The following is a 27,554-nucleotide window of genomic DNA, read 5'->3' as shown; positions in this document are numbered from 1 at the left end:
ATGCGGTCTTGGGATGCATCAGGAGAGGTATTTCAAGAAAGGATAAGGTGGTTTTAGTACCGTTATACAAGGCACTGGTGAGACCTCATCTGGAATACTGTGTGCGGTTCTGGTCTCCCATGTTTAAGGATGAATTCAAACTGGAACAGTACAGAGAAGGGCTACTAGGATGATCCGAGGAATGGAAAGCTTGTCTTATGAAAGGAGACTCAAGGAGCTTGGCTTGTTTAGCCTAACTAAAAGAAGGTTGAGGGGAGATATGATTGCTCTCTATAAATATATCAGAGGGATAAATACCGGAGAGGGAGAGGAATTATTTAAGCTCAGTACCAATGTGGACACAAAAACAAATGGATATAAACTGGCCACCAGGAAGTTTAGACTTGAAATTAGACGAAGGTTTCTAACCATCAGAGGAATGAAGTTTTGGAATAGCCTTCCAAGGGAAGCAGTGGGGGCAAAAGATCTATCTGACTTTAAGATTAAACTTGATAAGTTTATGGAGGAGATGGTATGATGGGATAACATGGTTTTAGTAATTAAATATTCATGGTAAATAGGCCCAATGGCCTGTGATGGGATATAAGATGAGGTGGGATCTGAGTTACTACAGAAAATTCTTTCCTGGGTATCTGGCTGGTGAATCTTGCCCATATGCTCAGGGTTTAGCTGATCGCCATATTTGGGATCGGGAAGGAATTTTCCTCCAGGGCAGATTGGAAGAGGCCCTGGAGGTTTTTTGCCTTCCTCTGTAGCATGGGGCATGGGTCACTTGCTGGAGGATTCTCTGCTCCTTGAAATCTTTAAACCACGATTTGAGGACTTCAATAGCTCAGACATAGGTGAGAGCTTTTTCGCAGGAGTGGTGGGTGAAATTCTGTGGCCTGCGTTGTGCAGGAGGTCAGACTAGATGATCATAATGGTCTCTTCTGATCTAAATATGTATGAATCTATGAATATATGGTACAGTGTGTATATAGTGAGTGCTTAGATATGTGTGTATGCACACGTACCCTAAGCTATTATAATGTCTGTGGAATGAGTCTTGAAGTCCTTTACCAACCGATATCTTGACTGTGTTTTAATTCTTGAGTGCATTTAAATAGAGAAATTAGAGTAGTGAATTTGTGTCTTGTAATATTCATAGAAAATAAACCAACTCTCCAAGGGATTGGCAATCTGTTAGAAGTACAGCTGCAAAGGATAAGAATGTCTCTCTTAATAATGTAGTTGCTAAAGACAGATGCTTGAGAACAGTAATCTCTAGTGTTCAGCTCTTTTCTGGTTTCTGCTCCCTATGAAATAAGACTTTTTAATCTAGGTTTCAGAAGATGCTGTGTTAAAACCTTTTATTTGATTGTTAATTTAAAATTGCTATTTGAGTCTAAATGGTCAACAGTTTATTAACAACTTGCTAATGATCTTGTGGTAATGTTGGATTATAATAATTTCATCTATTCAAGAATGTTTTTCTTCATTTAACCTTGCTTCTATGTAACTCTCACACAATCTTAATTATTTACAGAAAGATCTATTTTTCAATTATTAAACTTAACATACAACTTTCATACTTCAAATTACCAATTAATTAAGACAATAGTTGATTTTGCTCCTGAGTTTTGAATTAAGTGGGTTGCATTATTTCTGCCTCCCTCCTACATACAAGTATTTGTAATGGCTCTTCAAGCTCCGCCCCTGCTCCTTCAAAATATACTCAGTGGTCTCCTATTTCTAATCCTGCTGTAACTGAGTTACAAAGCAGCCAAAGTGCAAAATGTTCCTTTTTGACTTTCATCTACCACCATCCCTAACGTAGTCACACAGACATGCACACAAACCAACCTTCCACTTAAATATTCAACCTTATTGTATTGTGTCAACTGTGTAATTTGTCTTATTTACTATAAACATTTGTTATCTTCATAAATGGAATCTGCCCATTGTATACATCTTCAGTGCATTGATACAGTGACGCTAACAGTAATCATAGGTTTATTAGGCTATTCGCAACAGAGGCGTCACATGATTTTATGTTAATTGATTACTGCTCTCAGAAAGCCACCTTTGAAATTTCACACCTTTGTCCTAGCCCTTGGGAATGTATGTCTACACTAAAGCTGGGAGGTGAGATTCCCAGTGTGGGTTGAGAGACTGTCCCACTAGCTCAGCTTGAGCTAGCGCACTACAGATATTAGGGTGGACACTGCAGCCCTGGCAATAACTCGGGCCAGTCACCCAAGTTCGGACCCAGAGGGTTGGGTAAGCTTCAACTTTGGTGACTTGCCTGAGCCCCTGCTGGTGCCTGAGGGTCCACTGCTTGAGCTGAGCTAGTATGGATCTGTCTACCCACACTGGTAATCATACCTCCCAGCAACTGTGTAGACATACACTGAGAGTCAGGCTGGGGTATTTCCTTCATTCAATTACACTTCGCTTTGGATTATGTTCCTAGTGACACCTGTGCAACCCTCATTAAATTTAGGCACCAAAACAGTAAGTCATGTAATTAGAAAACAATTCTGTTGACTCCACTACCATAGGAATATAATATAACTAGAAAAGTCCTTCTCACCATATTTTGGTACTTCTGGCTGTGGTCAAAACTGAAATATTTTAGACTCTCAGAAAAAAAAAATGTTTTGAGTTTGAGTCTAAAATGTGGGACGAGTTCAGGCTGTTTATCACTGGAGTTGATTCACCTACCTGAATTGTTTATATTTTGGATTTGCATTAGGCATTTCTGTAGCATAGTAAACTTTTACTTTCCTGTCACGCATCCTGTGCATCTTCTTTACTTGTCACCTAAACACACATCCTTTTCAAGTGTTATAGAAATGAGACTCTTCCACATATTTTCATATCCGTTGTCATGTGTAATGTGTAAGAGTTTGAATTATCGTATTCCTTTAAATCTTTCTCACTCAGGGCTCACCTTACTGCCTGGTCTATTTACATTTTTTGAAAAGTTTTATTTTTTTAATCTGTTTTAAATAACCCCAACTCCGTAAGGACATGATTTTCACAGACAGACAGGGCCACACAGGTTTTGGGAGATCTGGGGGAAAATCTGCAACTGGGGTCCCCCGACTCTTCCAAAAAAGCTACCACTGAGGAGAGGCCAAAGGATGGGGGACGCTTGAGAGTGAGCCCACACCACATTCATCCCAGTGGCAGCTCAGCTCCACCTCTGTGGGGCTGGGCCTAGCTCCCTGCTCTGGGCATTGTGACCTGATATGCGAGGTCGCAGCACCACTCAGGTTTGGTCTGGTTGCCCCTCCACTGTGAGTGGCCAGTGGCTGAATTCCAGTGAGTGGCCTTCCGACCTAGTTGGGCCCTCTCAAATGGGGGATCTGGGGCAAATATCCCCTTTTGCTCCCTCCCATTCCCTGAGTGGCCCTGAAGACAGACCATGCCTTTAGTGCAGTATAAATATCTTGAAGTAATGTTAAAGAAATCTCTTGTACTAATGTATATGTGTATTTTTAATAAAAGTTATACCGTAATCTAGACCAAGTTAATTACCATGGTTATTAAACCATTTGAATTTGATCGACCCGGTAGGAATGAGCAGGGGCAGGGAACCCAATTTCAGATCAGTCCAAACCTGGAATTTTGCAATTGTCTCTACATTTTGGCATTTTCCCCATTGCTGGAAGAGCTTATGGGTGAAGACTGTAAAAGAAGGAACAGACGTCAGTCTGTGTTTTCTGAATAACTGATAATGCATGTGGCCATTGAGACATATTTTCTGAGAGCTGGCACACTGTCCCTTTATTATTTTTGAGTTTTAGCTTTGTTTAACTACTTCGCTGCCGCTGAATTAACTTGTAGTTAGTACGTCAGGAATGAAGCCTTTTTATATTGTGAAAAAGTTTATGTTGTGTATGAGCAATGTTCCTAAACTCTTCTGAATAGTGTCAAGGGCAGTATTGCCAACCCCAAATGTTCAAAAATCATGACTCAGGCTCACCAAAAATCAAATCATGAGATTATGTAATAATAAGAGATTTGGCGTTCTTTTTATTTGCCTTCTGCTTTTTGAACCTTTAGGGAGCACTGGGGTCACATTTCGAAGCTTTCTTCACGGCCACGAGGGCTAGAAACTTCATTTTTCTCTAAGAATGAAGGCTGAAATCATCATGAATTCACTTGATTCCAGGAGCTGAGGCTTTAAGGAAAACAATTATCCTGAGACTCATGACAAAATCGTGAGTTGGCAACACTAGTCAAGGGAAGTGTTTTGTCATGTACACTAGAGAAAACAAAACAAAAATATATATAAAAATCCACAGCAGCAAGTCTGAGAGCCCTGGTCAACTGACTTGGACTCATGGGGCACTCACCCCTGGGCTACAAATAGCAGTGTAAATGTTTCCATTCCAACTGGAGGCTGGGCTCTGAGACCCAACCCCCATGCCGGATCTCAGACCGTAGGCTCCAACCCAACTAAGGACATCTACACTGCTATTTTTACCACTGTAACATCACCCTGAATCTGCTGACTTGAGCATTGAGAATTGCTGCCATGTGTGGATTTTGCCGAATTCTGTCGTAACCCTGAGAATTGGCAACGGCTGCAGGAAGTAACTATTCCAACAGATTTCATACCATTCCATTCAAAAGTGTTTTGCTGTTTTTGTTTGTTGTTTTTTCCTTTTTAAAGCATTGGTGCAAGAACACACAAACAACCTGCTAAAACAAACACCAACAAGAAACCCACCAGAAGACCCAAGAAATTCATCCTTTTTACACAATAGACTTACTGAATATTTAGTCATTCGGATTTTGACGACAGGAAGCCTTCCTTCTGTTTAAGGACATGGGCTATGACTGAAGATATCTGGGTTCTGATTCCTCACTCTGCCAGTTTTCCTGTGAATTTGGGAAAGTCGCTTAATCTCTCTGAGCCTCAGTTCCTATCTGTAAAATTGGTGTATTAATACTTCCTGTCTCCCATTTCATCTTGTCTATTTAGATTTTAAACCTTTCTGTCTCTTACTATGGCTTTGTACGGTGCCCAGTACAATAGGGCCCTCATCTGTAATAAAAATAATAAATAACTTGTAATAGAAAAGTTCTTTATTTTGTAAGTTCATAAATACAGTCCCTTTGAAAAGAGAGTGTAAATTACTTCAGAGATTAGAATGACTCCTTATCTGAGTCTGAGGTCCTTTCATTTTTAATTAGACGTGTACCTTATAAAGTATGAGAGCCCAAAGCAACTAAATGCTTGCATATCATTTAAAAGTTGTTTATGGTGCATTATTTGTACCAAATACCAGATTGATCCCTATATACTCTCCAATTCTCTATATGGAAGTACACTGCGGAGGCAAAACTTTTACAAGATTCTGTGGATCTATTGCATATGCAAAGTACGTAAGTGTGGGCTCCAGACTTCCGCAAATACCACAAATAAGATCATATTATGGAGTAATCACTGGTTTAAATTACATTTTAGAAACAAATTCTGTTTTCCCTTCAGCAGCAGATCAACAGCGCACACACTTGTGCTATAGGCAGAGTTTGCCCATTCAAATTCCAGCTCTGCAGAGAGGCAGGATCTCCAGAACAGGAGTCACAAGTCATCATAACCAAGGGATCACAAATCAGGGTCAGCATTTTTGTGTGCACATAATACATAGCCACCTCAACCAAACCATGGCCCATATCCATAGATCCCAGAGTCATTTATCCCTTCTCTGATAGGAAATGAAAGGGGACTTTCTTCAGACTCACCATAGGAACGTATTGTTGTGTATTGACATCTAATGGACACTTAATGTAACTTCACCATAAGTGTTGCTGAGGCCTGGCCTGACATGCGTAATTAATACATTTCTTATATGCAGCATTGTAGCCATATTGGTCCCAGGGTATTAAAGAGACAAGGTGGGTGAGGTCATCTATTTTATTGGACCAACTTCTGTTTGGTGAGATAAACAAGCTTACACAGAGCTCATTTCTTGGAAGATAGAAGTAGAGTGGTAAACAGATCATTAGGTTGAAAACAGAATGTTTGTGCTAAAAAGACAGAATGTCTAAGCCAGCTAAGGATAAGAGGGAGATCACCCAGGGAACCATTTACTAACAATGGACAAGATAAATTAGGAATGTAGAAATAAGGTAAAGAGTAGGTCGAGCATAGTCAATGCATGGACAGAGCATGCTACACAGGGTTTGGTTTCTGCGAAGTAACCATGCCAATCCCAAAATGTGTGATGCAATATATAGTAAATTCAAAGTAATGTGTATATAAAAGGGAAGGTATTTCTATGTAACTTTGGATGTGTGGTATGCCCTATACCCACCTCCTAAGCTTGGTATGCCCTATACCCACCTCCTAACTCAACTCAGTTTAGTTTTGCTGTGTGCCAAATAAAGGAACCTGAAGGACAAAATCTGAAATTGAACTGAGTTTTTTGGGTCTCAGAGAACTGGATGAAGTGTTCTCTCAGAATGGACAAGGTGTTCTTGATAAGCCAAGTGGAAAAGTCTTGGAAGGAATAAGTTTCCAACAATAAGTTCAGAGTTGGTTAAATCTGTTATCTGGTTCTTTCAATCTAAACTTGTTTAAGACTCTGCTTTCATCCATGTTGTTTCATGTTGCATTATTAAAACTATAACACACAGAAGAGAACCTTAGTCAATGTAGTTCCTAAAGAGAACACCACAGGTTGTGTCTTCTGAAGCATTTAAATGTTGACTAAAATACACTAGCTATCATATATATATATATATATATATATTATGCTGATAGTATTGCCCGCAATATATATTCCAAGCATTTAAGTATACATTTTAAGCATTAATATAGCAGTTACATAGCTCAGATTGCCCTGTAGTTTTATTATAATCCTGTTCGCTTATGCGAAGTAACCCATAACGCCTCACATTAATTGAAGTAAGCTTTGGCCTAAGTAGATAGGAAAACTGTCAGTGCAAGAACATGTAATTGTTTCCTCATAGCAAAGAAAGGGAGTTGCCCTTACAAATCTTTTTATCCTGGTACAGGCTTAGGAGGTGTCCTCATGCCCCTTAGTACCTGGAATGCATGAGTTCAGAACAAAAGATAAAGGGGTATGTCATGATACCAGAAACAAGGTAAAAAACTGATTAATTGAATCTAGTTTCCTTTCAGGTGATGCATATAGTGCCTTTTACTGGTAAACCAGTAGGCTATAAAAAGATGGCTTCAGGGATGTAACATTGGTGAGCACACCTTGTGCATAAGGCGAATGTACCATAGATGCACGGGACTGGTCTTTGGAGACTGATGTATAGAACTTTTTTTCCTGTACCATATTAACAAACCTGATCGACATTCGTTATTCGGTCTCTTCAGTATATTTCATAACGAACCAAAGTGTGGCCAAGCAAATGACTGTGCAATTTATCAACAAGCTGGAATACAGCCTTAACGCTTTTAAGTTTTATATTGGATATAAAGATCAAATTCTGCCCAGTCAGATGACCGCTGCATCAAATTTATTCTTGGTGTTTCTTGGCATCAATTTGGAGGCACCTATGTAACTAAAGCATTTTGGCAGATCTGGGCACATAAACAAGACAATGGAATTTATTTATTTGGCTTTCTGTATTCACTCTTCTGCCATAATGTGTGAAGAATGAATAATATCCCAGATTTGGTTTAAAATTAATGAAAATGTTGGATTTAAGTCTTATTAAAATGCTAATGAATTTTAATCTCATTGATTGAGAATGCTCTATTAGTTCCTATATTGCGTTTAAAATGTACAGACAAGATTTACAGTATCTGAAATATTTAGGGAGTTTTACAGTGTCTGTGATATATGGCAAGTGCAGATTATCATTATTAAAGTGGAGTCTTGATTGAGTTATTTAATTATGGTAACTGCATGAAAAACATCTGTTTTTACAAGCATATATGCATTTCCAACTTAATGCTGAAAAACTCAAACCTTTACAATGACTTTAAAGTGTCAGTCATCTGAGGACCTGGCACATTGAGCAAATCATTTTTTGAGGGAGAGTGGAAAATACAGTAAGATGAGTACTGGTAAAATTACACTCTAAAAAGGAAAGGTCTATATCTTCTGTTGGGAAATAATATTTTATCATGCTCTTCTCAGAATGGAGTGCGCTAGTCATGCCATCAAAGTGTGCTTTGAAGAGTGAATTACTATTAACTGGGGTGGCATAAGGCCACCTGACTTACATGTTTAGAATCTCATACTGCATTTTAACAAGTGCTGTGCAGTTGATTTATCATCAGAGCTATTAAATCTCTCAACACTCTTGTACTGTGATAATTCAAGAAAGAAAAAATTCAGCAAGCAAGCTTTGGAGGGAAGAATGGGGGTCAGTAGGATAGATACGTGTTCTTGCTGTATTTTCAAAAGCTGAGTTAATGTTTCCTAATTACTAGCTCTGACAGGAAGTTGATAAACTTATCTAGTATATTTTCATAGGCAGAACTTCCTGATAAATAGGAATGAAGTGTTTAGGACCTTTAAGAGCAAATGGCACTGAAATAAATAGCTGAGTAGGGCTTTATTGAATATGCTTTTCTCTTCTGCGGCGAAGCAAAAAGCCTGACCACTAAACAGCTAAGCTAAAAGTCAGAGATATAAAGAGTGTGTGTTTGAAGGCCTACATTTGATTTTTTTATTTAGCATGTCTAAATACCTCCGTGTTGAAAGTTACATATACTGACAGAAAACACTACTCTAAATTCTTGAACGTATTGTGAAACAATTTTCACATCCATGCATATGTAGTAAAGAGATGGACACTGAGTAGGGCAGTATGTTTGTTTGTTGGATTCTGGTTACATGTGCTTGGGAGAACTGTGCGCCAATCCAAACCACTCAACTCCAGTAAATACGCCTTCATAATTCATGCCTGATGTAAAGCATATAAGACTAGAGGAAAGCAAATGAAAAAAAAGATGTCACTGAGCAGTGTGTATGAATTCTTGCATTATTTTATTGTTGTAATCCTCGCTCAATTCACCCTTCTCTAACAGTTTGTTGTTCTCGCCCTCATTCATTATATTACATCTTAATTCTGGATGATAAATTCTTGAGGCCATGGACCATATCTAAATTTTGCTCTGTGAGGTGCTTAGCATACCTTTTGGCCTAGAATAAATAACTCCATATCTTCCCAGTATTCTCCTGCATAGTGGTGGTAGTGAGATCTGCTGATCTTCCTCAGTAGATAGGGGAATAGCATGTTGTGTGTGTGTGTGTGTGTGTGTGTGTGTGTGGGGCGGAGGGGGGTGATTTTGTCAAAAAGTCAGTGATTTATTTTTTAATAGCTTGGTGTGACTCGTCTGTCATTCTTTATGACAAATTCAGTGCCCAATCAGGAAGTTTGTTTTGGGAGCCTTAGGCTGTTTGTTTTTGTTCATATCTTCTGGTGTGTTCCAAAGACACTAAGATATTGGAGTTGTGGCTCAGAAAGGTCAACTTTCAGTTTTGAAGGCAGCTACTAGCCACAAAAGGAAAAGACCCATTCTTCTGGATGAGAAGGCCTTCTTGTATAGAAATAAAGTGGCAACCTTTTATGCCTCCTGCAGTTGTTGAAAATTTGTACTTTAAATTGCAAAGGAAAGTCAGACTTCCACCTCTCAATTAATTTTCACTTTTAGTCAGGTTTTTAGAGGAACAAGAATGCAGTTTTGAACTACATTTCACCTGCAGGTATCAGAATGCTAGTACAACTTTTGCAGGTTCAAATTTTCACCTATGAAAAGAAAATTGCCTGCTGAAAATACAGTCTCTATACCTTCATTTACTTACTTATCATGGAGGAACAGACAGAGGAACATGTCTGCTTCACAGGGGTATTGTGAGGTTCAATTAACACTTGGAAAGCATGTTGATATTTATGGATGAAATGTTATATATCAGGAGTTCTCAAACTGCGGTTCGGGAGCCCTCAGGGGATCACAAGGTTATTACATGGGGGGTCATGAGCTGTTAGCCTCCACTGCAAACCCCGCTTTGCCTCCAGCATTTATAATAGTGTTAAATATATAAAAATGTGATTTTAATGTATAAGGGGGGGGGTCACACTCGGAGGCTTGGTATATGAAAGGGGTCACTAATACAAAAGTCTGAAGCCCTGTTCTATATGGTAGAACAGTATAAAATATTATTGAAAAGTTACTTGGTAGTTAAAAAAAAAAAATTCTTGAATCTTCCTAATTCAATCCAGATGGTTACCTTTCTCTTTTTTAAAAAAACACATAATACTACATAGCTTCTGATTCTGTATATTTTGGATGTTTCAGGTATGAACACAAGCAGGAGTGAGACAGTGAAAGAGCCTCCATTGAAGCCCTCTAGAAGATCCATGCCATGCTTAGCACAGAGCCAAACACACCCTCACTGTCTTAGCAAACATTCTTCATTTCTTCAGCCAAATAGGCTCCAGCCACAGGCTCGGCCTCTGAGTGCAGGCACTTCAACAGCTACAGTCAATGTAGTGTCAGAACGAGGTGAGTAGTTGTCCTTTATTTATACCATCTTCCTTCCAATATATGTTTTTTCCTAAACTGTGAAGTGCCTGAGTTTGTAATGCTTATTTTTTGGAAAATAGTGAAATCATAATAAAATACAAAAACTTGATCTTGAAAAGTTTCCATAATACTATTACTAGAGATGCTTACAGAAAGCGATGATAAGTTTAAAAAAAAAAAAAAACCCACTTACAGACTGCACAATACTTAGATGAATCACTGTAGTATCTGTGCTACTTATTTAATATTTAAAGAATGCTTGGAAATTATTTCATTAAGGGGATCTTAGAAAAATAGGGCAGCTGCTCCTCAATCGTGCGTTATGGTTTTTACAATACATACGGAAAATATTGTGTGAAATCGTGGCCCCCATGAAGGTAATGGTGAAGCTCCTATGGACTTCAGTGTGCCCTGGATTTCACCCAATGTATTTATAGTATGTGATCTAAATATATAAATATATACCTGTACCTCGGAATGAATGCACAATGCACCAGATTAGAAATGTCATGACCCTTGACAATGGCAAACCTGTAAATGGGGGGGTAATGGATATCACAGGTCTTCTACCCAAAACTGGCTCCACACAGACAGAGAGCTCGCCCCCCCCCCCCCCCCCCCCCCCCATACACAGAAGAGCCCCATTGAAATAAATGGGACTCCATTAAGGCATAAGGGTCAGCATGTACATAGCAGGTTTGGGGGCTTGGCTTTTATCTGCATCTATTGTTTTTTTGTCACCATTTCCAGAATCATTAAGTTTAGAAGCTGCTAACTGATAGTGATTTAAGAGCCTAATGGAAGATGCATGTATTTATTCTGATTTTATCTGCTCATGGAATGTATGTTTTGTCGATGGTGGTGCTTGTATATACTACACTGAGAAGTCCAGGTTCACACTTGGCCTGCTTGGCAGCTGCTTTTAAATTTCTGTTTATACGTGACTTAGGTGTGCTCCTATAATTCCTCTCCTTCCTTGTTGTTGTTTATTTCTCTCAAATACTTGTGTGAGCTTATCCTGTTCTCCAGGTCTGGTTTGTGATGTGAGGTTTAAATCAATCTTCCTTTTGTTGTTTTTGGGGTTTTTTGTTTCTGTTTTGTTCATTTTATCACATCACAAGCCCAAATCTAACTTGGCAAAAACCTGTAAAATGATTTAGAAATATTTCAGTTAGCAACATAAGTCAGAGCCCGTGCATGTCACTGTCACTGGGTGATTGGCCCTTTTAAGGAGAGATGGGTCCAGCCTGTGACTAATCAACTGCCTCTCAGCTGGGGCTGTGGACCTATGGGTCAGTTTGATAGCCTGAAGACTACCTGGTCCTATAAAAGCTTGTGAGAGCCCAGTTGAGCTAGAGACCTGCAGGGAGGTTCTTTCACCTACTATAGGAGCCAAGCTATTTGACTTGCAGGCAGATGGCCTGGGGAATGAGAACTTCAGGGAGCAGATAGGCTATTGCAGGATTCCTGGGATCAGAGCAAGGACCTGGATGGTTCTGGCATGTGAGAGGTAAGGGAAAAACCTTTGCTGGGAGCTGTAGCCCTTTTAGGGCACAGGAACTACCCATTGTAGTATTTTTGCCTTCATTTTTGTTTAACCAATAAACTCAGGCCTGAGGCAAGGGCTTGAAACAGACTCTGATATGGGATGTCATTCCTGGACTGGCGAGACAGCCCAGGAGTTTGCAGGTAATAGTGCCCTGCCCACATGAAACAGTGTTACCAGCAGAATTGGGCAAATAATTACAACAATTATTCACTGAATAATTAACAACATTTGAAGAATATTGCAAAATCTATCAGATAAAGAATTTGACCAGCTTTTATTACCAAACTCTGTGAGTGATTCTCCTCCAAATGTGTGATAGCTGAATATTTTTTAACATGAGTTTAAGCTTCAGCAGAAAGAGAATCACAGGCACTGATAATTCAATGATGCTCTGTTATCACTAGCAGAAAATGCTCTACAAAGTTTATCAGTACATTTAATGCCTTGCTGTGGCCATTCTGAGTGTGTAGCTGCCAGAAATTGTTTCTATGTTGTTTGCAACACAAAAAGATTACATTGATGGAAACTTGCATTTATTTCAGCTAAAGTGATGGAGACTCTGGAAAACAACTTACTCAAGTTGTCTAATACAGAATACAGTGATCCATTTTTAGGTGAGTTTCTTTGTTATCTCAAGCGGCTGTTATTTTTAAAATTTGTTTTTCTTGTTTAACTCTCACAGTTGAAACCTCCATTCTTGAAGCTGAACTTCCAATTTTTGTGTGAAAAGGCAGACCTTGATAAGTTAAAACAACACACAAGGATTATTTTCAAAATGTTGGATAGACTTTTTTTGTTCATTAAAAATTCATGTATGCATGTTGACAACTTCTGTTTGTAGTCGAAGTGTATTGACACTTCCTCCTTTCATTCACCCCAAAAGAGTATATTAATTATAATATCAGAGCAGGTTGGAGTTGGAAGTAGATACCAATCTTGCAAAAATAAAATCTGCAGAATAACAGATTACGTAACAAATATTGACTCTTCAAGGAAACGCAGACACACAGGATATATGAACATATATTTATAATTTGTTTCATGGAAAACTTTGAAATATTTTCAGTAAGAAGATAGCAAGATGAGAGAGTTGCTGATGGGAATAGAATTGATTATATGGTTTCATGTAGCTCTCAAAAGAATTAATAGAAATTCCATAAAGCTTTCTAGTCCTAACTTCCCTCCTCTCTTCTGATGTTTTAAATGGGCCTCTATTAATTTGACCTTTGCCAAATTGGAAAAAACTTTCAAGGAATTTCTAGAGAATAAGCAATAGAATGTAAGATGTAAATGTATAGATTTTTCCATAATCTTATCAGATACTTTTAAATATTGTGAAGATATTTTTCATACACATGAAAATAACTTTTTTTGTATCACTGTAGTTTATAATATGACCTCTTGGAAGTTTATAATTTAAATTAGTTTCCTTGTTACTATTTATTTATTTTTCTTGTTCACGTGCAATGATATGTTGTTTTAGGATGGCTCATGAATGCTGCAGGGACTTTTTTTAAAGAAAAGAATGATACTTATGTTCTAGAGAAAACACACACAAAATTATTGCAGTTTTGCAAATATATATCAGAAAATTGTTGTTTTGGGCATATTTGTCCTAGTAATGATGTCACTTAAATCTTTTTGAAGATCAAAGAATATCAGGGAAAAGTCACTCCTAGACACGTTTCAAAAGTAGTATCGTATGTGCTCCTACAAAATGAGTGGGTACATGCACACACAAATAGTAAATGTGTAAAATTATGCATTGATGTACACAACATAGGAAGTTGTACCACAAATATCTGAATTGTGTGCACATGCAGTTATCTGTGCAAGCACAAACACATGTATTTTGTGGATGTAGCATAAGCAACTATTATGAAAACTGTTGCTGGTCACACTCAGTATAATGACTAAAAATAGCAGTTTCATACGCCCACAACAGGTCAGTCTGCATGCACACCCCTGTTGTTTGTTTTCAGTTAGAGGCATTTCTATAATTCTCATCACCCAAATATTTCAGCATTGATTTCTCTCATTGCCCTGGATATAGTATTTGGGAAGGTAAGTGGGTCCTTGTGGTTGAAAGGAGCAAGTGGAAATTAGAATGGGGGTGTTGGCTCATTAGTGTAGTTGCCTCCTTGGCGGTTTAGCAATCTGAATTGCTATCCCTAAATATTCCAAAATCATGACTCTGGCTTAAAATTCATGGTTTGATTTTGTTTTAATAGTATGCCCATGGGACTTGGCTTCTTCTTGATTTTGGGGATGGGAAAAGACATGGTGGAATTTCCCCAATACCACCCACTTTATGGTATCAAAATAAGATAATCAAATATAATAAAATAATGCAAAATAAGATGTCACTTCCAGTCAACTGTGCTGATCTGAGATCCCCTCTGGCCTTTTATACATGAAGGATGAAATAGTTAACACTGTTGACGTTTGTTATCACTGAGCATCTGAGCTTAAACCTCACTGAGATGGATGAGGCAGCCAACATCCACTGGGGACCCACCCTGTCCTTGCCCAGTCTGTGCTATTTAACTTCTGGATTGCTGTACTCTCCACTCGGTAACCAGCACCTGCTCAGCTTCTTCAGAAGTTGATTCTTATGGCTTGTCTATACATAATTTTGAAGTGCTTTTAGTATATTGATTTAAATTTACGAAAATATGCTATACCAATGTAAGCACCTTTATACCAGTATAACTGCACCCACCCGAGAGGAATTGCATCTGTTTCTAAATAGATATAGTTTAATTAGTATAAAAATTGTGTGCAGACCAGCCCTTAGTGGAAAGAATTAAGGGGCTTGGTTGCTGTGGATTAAGTTATTGTTGTGATATTGCCGAGCATGACAGGTGAGATGCGGCCCATTCAGCACATGTCCTCAGCATAACTGCTCATGCACTCTGGACTAAAATGTGCCTTCAGTAACACTGGAGTAAATCCAGGGTTACTCCATGGAATTGCTTTGGCTTTACAGCAATGTAACTGAGAGTAGAAGGTTGTATTTGCTTTGTTCAAGCAAGAAGAAAGTGTTATAAATGGAAAATAAAATCCAAATATAAAGAGTGAAAATTATTTTAAAATAAACAAATCAGAAAGCTTGATTTCTACCACAGGACACCAGATAAATCCAAAGTTTGTGACTAAAAATAAAAACTGAAGTAACTAATAAGTTTTAAAATGCAGTTTGCCTACTGATCTCTTTTAAGTTACCTATCATGAAGTAAGATTGCAGGCTCCATTTTTCCTTTTCATTCTGAACAACAGCAAGCAGAAGGATCTTGCTTTTAAAGTGTTGCTCTCTAAACAAGTGAGGATGACAAAGCACTGTTAAATGCTTTAGTCAGTGCTAGTACATTTTGATGTAGCTTGCATAATACACTTGATTAATGTGCTTCATTTCCTCACTGAACCTCTTACAACTGCCCCATGAGAACACTAAAGATAGGGCTGAAATTAAGTGAGTGTGGTAAATTTTTAATTAGGCAGCATCATAGCTGCTTTTTTTTAAAAGATGTATCCTTCTCTGTGGTGTTTTCTTTGAGTGGTAGCTCAAAGAATTAAGGTTCTGATCCAAAGGTCACCTGGAGTCAATGGAAAGACTCCCATTGATTTCATTGGGCTTTGGATAAGGTCCTACATTTATTGCAGGTGTAGGGAACCTTCTGGTTGGGGGTGCTTCTACACTGAGGGCAGGGTTATGAAGTACCTCATCTTTAGGTCTCTGGCATGGTATTTTCCCTTACTCCTCACAGTCAGTATACAGAGTCTGAGGATCCTTCTGTTAGTGGAGGAGACAGGAGCTTGCAGAGCATAAGCTTAGAGGTCTGACTAACCTCTCCATTCCTCATAGAGCTTTTAGTCTGACCCTCAAACTTTAGGACTGTTTCTCCTCAATCTGCTACTCATTCATCCTATTGTTCCTGGCTTTTGATTATTCAGAGCATCTCTGGGGCCTTTTCTAGCCTCCAGTGATCTCTTTCTGAAGAGGAGGACGACTCACAGCTAAGGGGTCCGTACAGCAGTTAGCAAGTGTGAGGATTGTTACATTTTGCAAACTGGCCACAAACACACAGGAAATTGATCAATGGTGAGGATTAAACCTAGGATTGTGAGAACTCAAAATACTGCCATCTTCCACTAGAGTGATAGGTGCAACTCATCCAGCTGTGAGCTGGTAGTCCCTCTGATGTCTGATGCTAAAGGAGATGTTATCATGTGAGCATTAAACCAGTCTTTTATATGTGTGCGAACAATTTTGTGCACAGTCTAAAAGAAATTGTAGAAAGTGAGGAAAGGAAGCATTCTCATTCCTGTAGTACTTATTTTCCATGTACTGTAAGAATAAATACATATTTAAACAAATGCTGCATAATAAACAAAGTATAAGCAAAATTGAAAGTATAGATTTCCTCTAGAACAATTACATCAGAAACAGGGAAGTTGAAGGTTGCAAGTACACGCTGATGTCATTCCATTACAAAACTCTACTCCGGCATTAAACATTCTGGGATAGATTTTCAAAGTCGTACTAACAGGGCTCAAGCACCCACTGACTCAGAATGGAAAATGGGTACTTAACTACAGTTTGCGCCTGTCACGGTTCCCTCCCCACTCTTAACTCTAGGGTACAGACGTTGGGACCCTCCTGAGAGACCCCCCCCCATGCTTATTTCTACCAGCTTAGGTTAAAAACACCCCAAGGCACAAATTCTCCCTTGTACCTTAGATTAGGTAACGCTGCCACCACCAAGTGATTTAGACAAACTCAGGGAAAGGACCACCTGGAGTTCCTACTCCCCCCTAATATCACCCCCAAGCTCTCACACCCCCTTTCCTGGGGAGGCTTGAGAAAGAACAAGATGAGCACAGACCAACCTTGGGGGTTTTTTTAGGACACTAAAAAAAACCCCAATCAGATTCTAAAAGAAACAGAACTTTATTATAAAGAAAAAGGGTAAAAGAAACACCTCGGTAAAATTAGAATGGAAGATAATCTTACAGGGCAATCAGATTCAAAAACACAGAGGATTTCCCTCTGGTCCAAGCTTTAAAGTTACAAAAAGAAAACCAGGAATACACCTTCGTCGCAGCACAGAGAAAATCACAAGCCAAAACAAAAATAAGCTAACGCATTCCCTTGCTAGTACTTACTAATTCTAATGGAGCTGGATTGCTTGCTTCTTTGATCTGTGTCAGCACACAGAACAGACAGACCAAAAACCTTCCCCCCACACCCCACCCCCATGTGAAAGTATCTTATCCCCTTATTGGTCCTTTTGGTCAGGTGCCAGCCAGGTTACCTGAGCTTCTTAACCCTTTACAGATGACAGGATTTTGTGCCTCCTCTGGCCAGGATGGATTTTACGGTACTGTATACAGGAAGGTTGTTACCCTTCCCTTTATATTTATGACAGTGCCTTTGAAAATTAAACCCTCTGTGGGTATTTGTTTGGGGAAAGAAGTATATGTTTAGGATTGCCTTCTAGTTACCTTCTGCCATCTTTTTTTCCCCCATAAAGATATGCCCCATAAGGCCCTTTTACTTTGTATTGGGCTTGTTCCTCAGCAGGATTTGATTTGGTATATTCATTAAGTGAACTCAAACGTGATTTCAGTAGAGCTAACAGTGATTTACACCAGCCGAGGATCTGGCCCATTTGTCTTGTATCACAAGGCATTGTGCAAAGCAATGCAAAATTTAATTTAATGAAAATAAGCCATATCCAGTGAGCTGAGCCAACTAAATGTAGAAAGTCACATAAACAAGAAATGTTTTTAGTTCTAGAACCATTAGATATGTAGCCACACTAATCTGTTGATTGAGTCCTTCACAGTGTCCGCATATAATCAAGCATTATATCATATTTGGATTTCAGACAAGGTGTAGAAATGCTTGATAAAAAAGCATACTAGTGCACAAGGGTGAAGTAAAATAGTCAATCTGGGAGTTAATCAAGGAAGGGTTGTACATACATACAGTTCTATAAAGGAAAGTGTTTTCCGTTTTAAAGATCATGCAGCTGGATTCATTAATGGGAGTTAAGTAATTAAAGGGAAACTTTTTAAGAATTATTTTTCAGTTTAATTGTGAATCTGTGCTGGAATCTGCTCTTCTGGGGATTTCAACTAGGGACTTTTGGCTCCAAAGCAAGGATGCTGATAGTTGAAGTAATATTGAATTTCCATAAATAGTCACCCAAATGTCCTCTTCCCAGCCTCTGTAGCATTTAGATAGCAGTAGTTATTACATAACATGTTTTGTACTTTCTAATGGGCTGATGAGAGCTGGCAAAATTAATGTTAAATAGCTTGTTTTAATAAGTGTCTTACCATTGCACTAAAAACTGCAGCACACATGAGTAAAGTTTAATTGTTTTATTTATGTATCTGACAACAGAGTTTTGTGTTCACTCTGCTCTGTCCTCAATACTAAACCACTTCCACTCCTACTTTGCCCTTTATTTATATGCATTGCCTTCAGTTATAACCACTACAGGACAAATGCTCTCCTCCACTGCATGGTGCGGAGCAAAGAGAACAGAATTGGGAGCACAGGCACCAAACCACACAGAAAAGGAAAAACAGTAACTTCACTGTTCTCTCTGTGCTTTCCTTGGGAGCGCCTTTGTATTTGAGAACATAAGGACAGTGGCAGGACTGGAGCACTGCAGAGCAAGGAAACCTTTGTTACATGGCACACTTTGCTCCCCAGTCAACTTCCCAGATGTACTGAACATTGGCATTAATGCTGCCTGCTTGCTTTTTTTTCCCCCCTTGAAAGATTTAATGTGCACTCTTTCAAAGATTGAGGGCCTTGTTTCTGATTGTACTTAGGCACCTATAGATGTCAGTAGGTGCTTAGTGGGATTTTCAAAAGCACTTTGGCACCTAATCTTCTTAGATGCTTTTGAAAATCCTGCTAATGCTTATCTGCATCCTTTGGCACCTAAATACGTTCCTAAATCTAGCTCCGAGTCTCATTGCTTATCTAGAAGCCAATTTTACCACTCTTATCTTAAGTAGCACTTTAATCAATAAATACTCTACTCATTGGGACTAAGGCTTTGTCTACACTGGCACTTTCACCATTAAAACACTTGTCACTCAGGGAGTGAAAAAAACACACCCCTGAACGACAAAAGTTTTAGTCATGAAAAGTGATGGTGTGGCTAGCCCTTCATCGGTGGGAGCCACGCTCCCGCAACAAAGCTGCCACCCTTTGTTGAGGGTGGCTTTATTTTGTCACTGGGAGGACGCTCTTCTGGCGATAAAGAGCAGCCACACAGCACACCTTACAATGTTGTTGTAAGGGTCGTAGAGTAGACATAGCCTAAGATTCTATGCAACATGAGTAAAGGTGTCAGAAATGTGCCAGTTAATTTCAAATATTCTGATATAGTTATAGCAGCACAAAAGCTCTATGCCTACTGAACTGGGTGAGTGGAAGATGCAATGGAACACTAAATTAGAAGCTATTTTATCACCCAGCAACATCACCATTTGCAGTACAGTTGGATGAAATACAGCACAAAAGTCTCTGAATTTGCTTCAGCTGTCCTCTTCTTCCCCCGGCCCCCAGTTGTGACGTTATTCTGGGGATTTGGAAGAGACCAAGTTTTATTCTCACATGGAAAGCAAATGATCATAAGTTCAAGGACTCAGAGCACATTTGGAACTCTCCATCCAGGTGTTTGTGCAAGTAGTGGTTTATTTTATGAAACCCTATTTGACACAGCAAAGTGCCCTCAATAGAGCCTCCAAAAAAGGAAGTTAAATGAGTCACACAAAGAATCTGACCTCACTTTTTTTTTTTTTAACTGTGTGCAGCTATATGGTCCTAGTTACTTTGTGTCAATGAAAATTAGAAGACTTATACATAAAGTGAACTTGCTGTATTTTATATGGGCTGGGACATTGTTTAACATCTCTCACTAGAGACTCCTACAAGTATCTGACTGCACTCTTCTCACCCACAGTTTGAAAACTGCTGAATTATAGGATCAAGCCTTAAATTCGTAGATTGAAGTCATTGCATAGAGTTAAGGATTGAGACTATCTAGTGATGAGAAAATCCTTGAAGCACCCTACTACTTATTTAATGGCAGTTTTTAAAATTAAATTTCCCTATCAGTGTGCTATGCCTTGTTTAAAACAAACAAAAACCATACAGTATTCTACATGATAATAGTCAAAAACTTTAGCAACATCATGTAAGATGTAAAAATGGGAGTAGTATTATGTCAATATTTTCTTATACAAGAGGTGCAGAGGTGATTATTCTAGGCATTAGAAGATATGAAATGGCTCCCTTAGCCATAGACTCATAAACTTTAAGGTCAGAAGGTACAATCATGATCATCTAGTCTGACCTCCTGCACATTGCAAGCAACAGAACCTCACTCACCCACTCCTGTAATAGACCCCTAACCTCTGGCTGAGTTACTGAAGTCCTCAAATCATGGTTTAAAGACTCCAAGTTACAGATAATTCACTATTTACACTACTTTAAACCTGCAAGTGACTCGTGCCCCATGCTGCAGAGGAAGGTGAAAACGCCCCAGTGTCTCTACCAATCTGACCCAGAGGAAAAATTTTTCCTGACTGCAAATATGGCAATTAGTGAGACCTTGAGCATGTGGGCAAGACCCATCAGGCAGATATCTGGGAAAGAATTCTCTTAATTTGCTTAAGGTACATGCCCTCCCCATCTAGTGTCCTATCTCTAGCTATCCAGAAGACGCATACTGTACTAACATGGCCAGACCTTGCGGGGGGAGAAACCTGTGTCCAAATTATATACTGAGTACTTTCAGGCATTACCAGACAAAGGATTCCTAGAATTAAAAAGTCTGGTCAACAGTTTTTAATCTCTTACATTCCTTCATTGTGAAATTCACATTCACAGATTTAGAGTTTGCTTATGCTAAAAGGCTAGATGCCTTCGATGATGTGTAAGCACTGAAATCACTGGTCACATTTTTATGTGACTGAGAAGACAAAACAAAACAATATACTAACCAGACTCCTAAGTTTCTAATCAATTCTGAAGAAGAAGTCTAGCATTTTCTTGAGTGACGCCTGGAACTCCTTTAAATCGCTTTTGCTGCTGAGTGTGGAATGCGGGGCCAAGTGCATATCATGTGCTGGTCCATCTACCAGGTATAGCATTCTGAAATACTAATAAGTGTGTGTGTGTGTGTATACATGCAATTATTAGTATTTATTTAGTATTAGTATTTATTTCTTGATAGCTAATTTAATTAAAGGCAAATCCTTGTCCCATTGACTTCAATAGGAATATGAGTTAGTCCTAAATTTTAAAAATGTCACTTTTTTTGCTTGCTGAAATTATCAAAACGTCTTTGGTTTTCTTTGGTTTTTTTGCTTTTTTTGTTTTGGTGTTTTGGGGTTTTTTGCTTTCTTCATGTTGCTTAATTTCCCAGGACTATAAAAATTTAACTGGTACAATATAGAAGTTTTCCCTCAGCAGTAGTATAATTTACAGATATTAATTATCATAATAGCTTATTTATGCACCTGCATGGCTACCATACTGCATTTGGGGCTTTAGAGTCCATACCGGATTTACCATGGCGACACTGGCACCAGTCCCATACTCCAAAGGGGCCCCAGCCGGCCCACTCCGCTCTTCTCCACAGGAGAGAGCGGTGGGCAGGGGGCAGAAGCTTGGTCCCACCAGCTTCTGCTGCAGCAGGGCAGGCTCCGCTGGCAGCCAAATTCCCTCCTCTCCCACCTCTTTCCCCCAGCACTTCCCCCGCCACCGAACAGCTGTTCGCCCGCATAAGGGAGGGGAAGGAGTGGAGCCGCAGCACGCTTGCCGCTCAGGGGAGGAGGCGGAGAAGAGGTGGGGCAGGGCCTTGGGGAGGGGGGTGGAATCGGGGCATACCCCCTCCAACCCCCTGCCGTGAGTCACTCAGGGCAGGGGACTGGGAGCACCCCCCCAACCCAGCCCACACCTCCAGCCCTCTGCCCTGACTCCTGCGCCCCCCTCACATACCCAGTCCCCCATGCCCCGACTCTTGCACCCCCGCACACACACCCAGCCCACAGTCCTGACTCCTGCACCCCCTCCACATCCCCACCCCCACCCTGAGCACCAATCAGGAGTCCTGCACCCACCCCCCACATTCCCATCTGCACCCCTTGCACCAAATGGGAGCTGCCCCAGGTAAGCGCTCCACAACCTAACCTCCTGCCCCAACCCTGAGCCCCCTCCCTCACCCTAGCTCCTGGCCAGACCCTGCACTGCATCCCCCAGCCTGCTCCTACACCCTAACTCCCTCCCAGACCCTGCACCCCCAGCCCTGTGCTCAGTGCATCCCCACCCTCAGTTCAGTGCACGGAGAGACGAAGAGAATGGACTAGAACCAGGGAGAAGGTAGGTACCCGATCTATGTGGGCAGGATCCTGTTTACCCCCTCCCCAGCCCTGCTGTGCTTGCAGTTTACTCCCGGCCCCTCCCTTGTTCCTGGGACCAACCCTAGCTCCTGCCCCACTGTGCTTTTGCCCCTGGCCCCTGCCTTGCTCCAGTCAGAAGGGACTAATCCTCCCCCCATGCCCCACTGTGCTCATCTTGCCGGTGGCCCCTGCCTTGCTTCAGCTGGGGACCAATCCTTCCCCCCACCCCGCCATGCCCCGCTGTCAAGGTGGATAAAAATCAATTACTTGTTTTAAAAAAAAAAAACGGATTTTTTTAATTTAAATTGGATTTTGAGGAAAAAACCTATCTAAAGATAGTTTTAATTAAGATACATTATATCTCATCATGGAATAGGGATTATAAATTCTAATTCTATAGTATGAGACAATATATTAATGTAATGTTTAAGAAAAGTTTTGTAAATGAGTTCTGATAGTTCATGGATTAGGGACCCAATCGTATGGGGTTCCACAGGCTTCTGTATAGATTATTTAAATTAATCTTTCTACCTACCCAATGGGACTCAGTGCTCAGTCTAGAAGATACCATCAGAGATGCTTAGTTTTGCAGTTCTCAAACTGTGGATATGTGTCTCCAGAGGTAAAATGCTTGTAACAGCAAAAATGTTTTTAAATAAATAATATATAGAGGTGAGAAATAACAGACCTCAGCTCTATTGTCCCTCTGAAAATTTGTGTACACAGAATCAATCCCTTACCTCTCTTTAAAAGTGAAAAGTTTCAAAAAGTTTAAGGAATAGAAGATTGTTGGGGGCGGAATAGATCTGGACAAGGAGAAGAAGTCTGGAGATAAATGTGAGAAGCAAGGGACATATGCTTTTTTGTTAAAATATTATGTTTGCTGTTGAAGAAAAAAATCCAGAATACCGGTACTTTAATGTTGTTGTTGTTGTTTTTAGTTAAATAAAACAATTTAAATGTCTGTCTGGTGATGTTCTCTTCATAATACAGCCTGGCAAGAAAATCCACCAAATATTAATGATTAACCTGTTGAATTGGATATAGTTCACCTTCCAATGACTTCATAAATATCTGCTTCAATTATCCTTCGTAAATGAAATAACCAAAAAATGATTCATTTTCTGATATAACTGTAAAACTCATCTGAAAAGTTTTTTCAAAATAAATCACTGTTTTAAAAATGTATAGTGTGTACCTTCTAAAAATGAAACCTACATCTATCTCTGAGTTGTAAAAAATATGTATTAAGGTTATAACAACCAACAAGAATGCACTTTTATGTAGAAAACCATGATTAAATTGAGTCTTCCTGACTAGTGATTTAAATCAAATCCACCCTGCCCGCTGTGCTCTTGCCCCGGCCCCTTCATTCCCTAGTGGGGCCCACAAATATGTTTGGTTCTTGGCCCACAAAAGGTTAATCCAGCCCTGTTTAGAGTACTATATTCACACAGTCAATCAAGGCTAATGAAGTTTTAAATAAAACTTGCTAAGTGACTTCTGTTCAAAAATGATTTAGCAATTAAAATAATCTCAGTGTAATTTACGTGGTTACTTAACAAAAACATGTAACTTTTTATATTGGAAATAAAGATTTCCCACTAATTATGTTTGCAAGATTGGCATCTACTACGAAGAACAAAATGACAGTTATTGTAATGTTATTTTCAGCAATTAACGTATGTGCTCTTACTTTAAGCATCTGAATAATCTCATAAACTTCAAAATAAAGTAAATTAAAGTTAAGTATATGCACATGTGTTTCAAGGATCAAAACCTAAGTCTTTCTGCTTTCTTTTCTTTTGGCCATATTCTGGGAATTCACATGAACACCCGAAACAAGGGAGACTGGATATGCTGTTTAAAGCAGTGATAATGGGTTCCTGTATTTTGTCTCTGAAGAGGCCTGAAGGAGCAGCCCACACATTATACTTTCAGGGGCCCAAAGAATCTGTGTAGGGAAGAAATATGTTTAGGGGGTCATTTCCAGAACAAACAATATGAACATAAATATAATGATCCTGTCCTTAGAACTCTAGTCCAAAGTCCCGACTGAATTCAGTGGATTATTCCTGATTTATACCAACGAGATAACAATCTCTAAGACTCATTTGCTGAGTGCTTGCTGAGAGGCTACAAGTTTTGAAGGGATGCGTGGAATGAGAGCAGACAACCTCTGCCATACACTTCTGTTGTGGACTATAAAAACCCTAGTAGCAACTCTGTATAGCACCTGCCATTTTTATCACCCAGATGTCGTTTGTAAGTTTTTTTCAGTTTTGTCACTTACTGTAATGTATCACCATTGAAGTTTTTTTGTTCCTTTTTTTTTTTTTTTTTTAAGAAGGGCCTTCACAGTCTGGCATTTGTTTGGCAGTTTTGAATTGGACATTATAACAGGGAAAAAGTAGCATAAGTGCCTCAATGGATAGATATTGAAATTGTTTTACCAACAAAATGTTACATTAAATTAGGGAATTGCAACTTGCCCATCCCACCGCCACAAATGTAGTTTGAAATAATTTTGCCATTAAAATATTACATTTCTTCAAATGAAGTCTTCATAGACCTTCTTTCAGATAATTCTTCTCTTGCCATGCCTTACTATAATGAAGTCTTAAGTGGAATCTCTACTATTATGTTAAAGTAAAGAAAAAGTGTTAAACTGTGCATGCTCAGTTGATATATTTAAATGCACCAGATTCTCAGCTGGTGTCAAACTGCATAAGCAGATGGAACTATGCAGCTGAGAATCTGATCCATTTGCTGCATTTCTGAATTAAAGCACATTAAAAAATCTCTAACAAGGCATATAAACTCTTTGAGACATATGAGGGGAAACCTCTTTCACTGGCATTACCCTGTCCCATGTTTCTCTCAAAATAGCTGTGGGACAGGAGACACTATTGCTAAAGAGGAGGAAGTTGTGTTGGAGGTGTGGTCTGAGGTTTGCAAAGAAGCCTAGTCTGAAGTTCCTGGCTTTAAGCCAGATGCTCAAGTTCCATGAACATGGTGGTCTGGAACCAGGCCACTTTTTGGTGGTTTCAACCAGTGGCTGAGAGACGTAGTCAACCATGACATTGATACTAATAGTCATAGCTTCTGGCAAGTCATGATTGGGAAATAAGGGGATGAAATAAACAGTAAATTTCCTACAAGGTGGGGAGAGAGCGTGAGGGAGCAGGCTATTCTGATGGTCATTCCTTGAAGCTGCAGGCAAATAAAGCCTCTTTTTGCTTTATAATCATTTCAGGGTAGATGCTTTCAAAGAGTGTGAACCGATCTGGGACTGAGAGTTCCTTTTGCTGCCTTTTTGGATAGGTTGAATTTTTAAAAAAAGAATCCCCAGACAATTAAACTTTTTAACCGTAAATTCCAGGGATGTCTCTTCTTTGTTTGGCCTTTGGCAGTTCCAAATTGCATTTAAATGTTTACTTGCTTTTGTATTTTATCATCTAAATTGTGGTGGAGAAAGATGACAGAAGGCTTCAAAGTTTTTTAAAATCAAAACCTACTGAAAATAGTTTTTTTTTTTTTTTTTTTTAATTTCACTGTTCTCTATGGTGACATTCTCTACTGGTGAAGCTGGATGCTGCTGTGATGGGAACTTTCAAGATCATATTTGAACTGAAATGGCCCAAGACAATTAATTTATCTTTGGACTTGGAGGGAAACTCCATTTAATGGAGCATGATAAAGAAAAATCATTAATTGAATGAGAGAGAAATTAATTTCCTATAAGAAGAAGAAAAAAATACCGAATGGTGGAGAATACATCTCTCCATTTAAAAATACATATTTGCAGAAAACTGGCATGAATAGTACTAATCCTGAATTGAATGTTTCAATTCAGGTGACTAATCTTGCGTGCATTGTCAATGGTATCTGAAACCTCTGAATAAGAGTAGCTACTGTATTCTCTTCTGAGGGAACTTTGGACATGATTCAATAACCCACTGAACATGTCTACATCATAGATCACTCAACCTATGAAAAAATAATTTTTGATCAGAGATTCTGTGGCATGGAAATCTGATAATGTTGGTTGAACTCATCCCCTTACAATTATATCTAATACATTACTTCAAGATCTTTCAAATCAGCATATACTATTCAAGCGCTGAATTGGATCAGCTTTTCTACTTGGTGTTTAGATGGGCGTCAATGAGGTAGGGAAGGGTTAGCTCAATTTTAGAGGTTGGGAACTGAAGCACAGAGATTAAGTAACTTGTCCAAGGTTACATAAGGAGTCTGTGGTAAAACTAGTTACTAAACATAAGTCTCCCAAATCTCAGTTCAGTGACTTAATCACAAAACTGTCCTCCTGCCCACCTGTAACATTCAAACTGGATGGGCAACATGCACTGGAGTTGTCCCAAATATAGTTACAATTTAAATTGAAGGTAATCAGAAAAGCCCTAGAAAAAGACTGTCAGAATTGTTGCCCTTCTCCCTTCCCTCCTTTGGATACGCTTATGAAAGAAAGGTACAGTGATATTTATATTTTAGCTCTTCGGGGCAAGGAACGTCTTTTGCTCTCTGTTTTTACAGGGCCGAGCACAATGTGTTCCTGATGTTGACCAGGGTGCTACCATAATTCAAGTGATAACAATAATCAACACTTAAGTAGTGCTTTACATGTTTCAACTGCTGTACAATCATTAACCCTCACGATAGCTCTGTAGGTTACTTACTACAAGCATGCTCCCTGTTTTAATGATTGGGTGGGGAGAGGCAAAAATACATATTGCCCAAGGCCACCCAGCAAAACCACTGGTAGAGCTAATATTGGAACTCAAGCTCTGAATCCCATCTTTCATTTAATTCCTCTAGAAAGCCACTCGGGGTGGTACTAGGTAGCAGGAGACCTGCAAGGGAGGAAGGCTTGTCAGGCTGGGGAGTAGGCCCTCAGCTGTCCAAAGCTATCTTATATTTATGAAGATATTTGAGTAATGGATAACCACAATTGGTATATGCTTAGAGCCAGATCTGTGAAGTGCTGAGCATCTCCTGCAACATGCCAAATATCTTCAGTTCCTATCTATAGCTGAGGGATCT

General features: G+C 39.3%; 1 protein-coding gene across 4 annotated transcripts in view; it reads left to right on the top strand.

Annotated features, from left to right (window-relative positions):
- The window catches only part of ANO3 (anoctamin 3), a 369,380-nt gene that overhangs the window by 209,602 nt on the left and 132,224 nt on the right, over nucleotides 1-27,554 (top strand). For all 4 annotated transcript variants that reach the window (XM_043548422.1, XM_043548421.1, XM_027830111.3 and 1 more), the window contains exons 2-3: nucleotides 10,283-10,489; nucleotides 12,602-12,673. In XM_043548422.1, coding sequence (XP_043404357.1) covers nucleotides 10,283-10,489; nucleotides 12,602-12,673 — 279 coding nt within the window. The remainder of the gene's footprint in view (nucleotides 1-10,282; nucleotides 10,490-12,601; nucleotides 12,674-27,554) is intronic.

Source organism: Chelonia mydas, chromosome 6 (genome assembly GCF_015237465.2).
Source record: "Chelonia mydas isolate rCheMyd1 chromosome 6, rCheMyd1.pri.v2, whole genome shotgun sequence".
In the NCBI taxonomy this organism is placed as follows: domain Eukaryota; kingdom Metazoa; phylum Chordata; order Testudines; family Cheloniidae; genus Chelonia; species Chelonia mydas.
The sequence above is the reverse complement of the archived record's forward strand: the minus strand, read 5'-3'. Positions and strand labels throughout refer to the sequence as shown.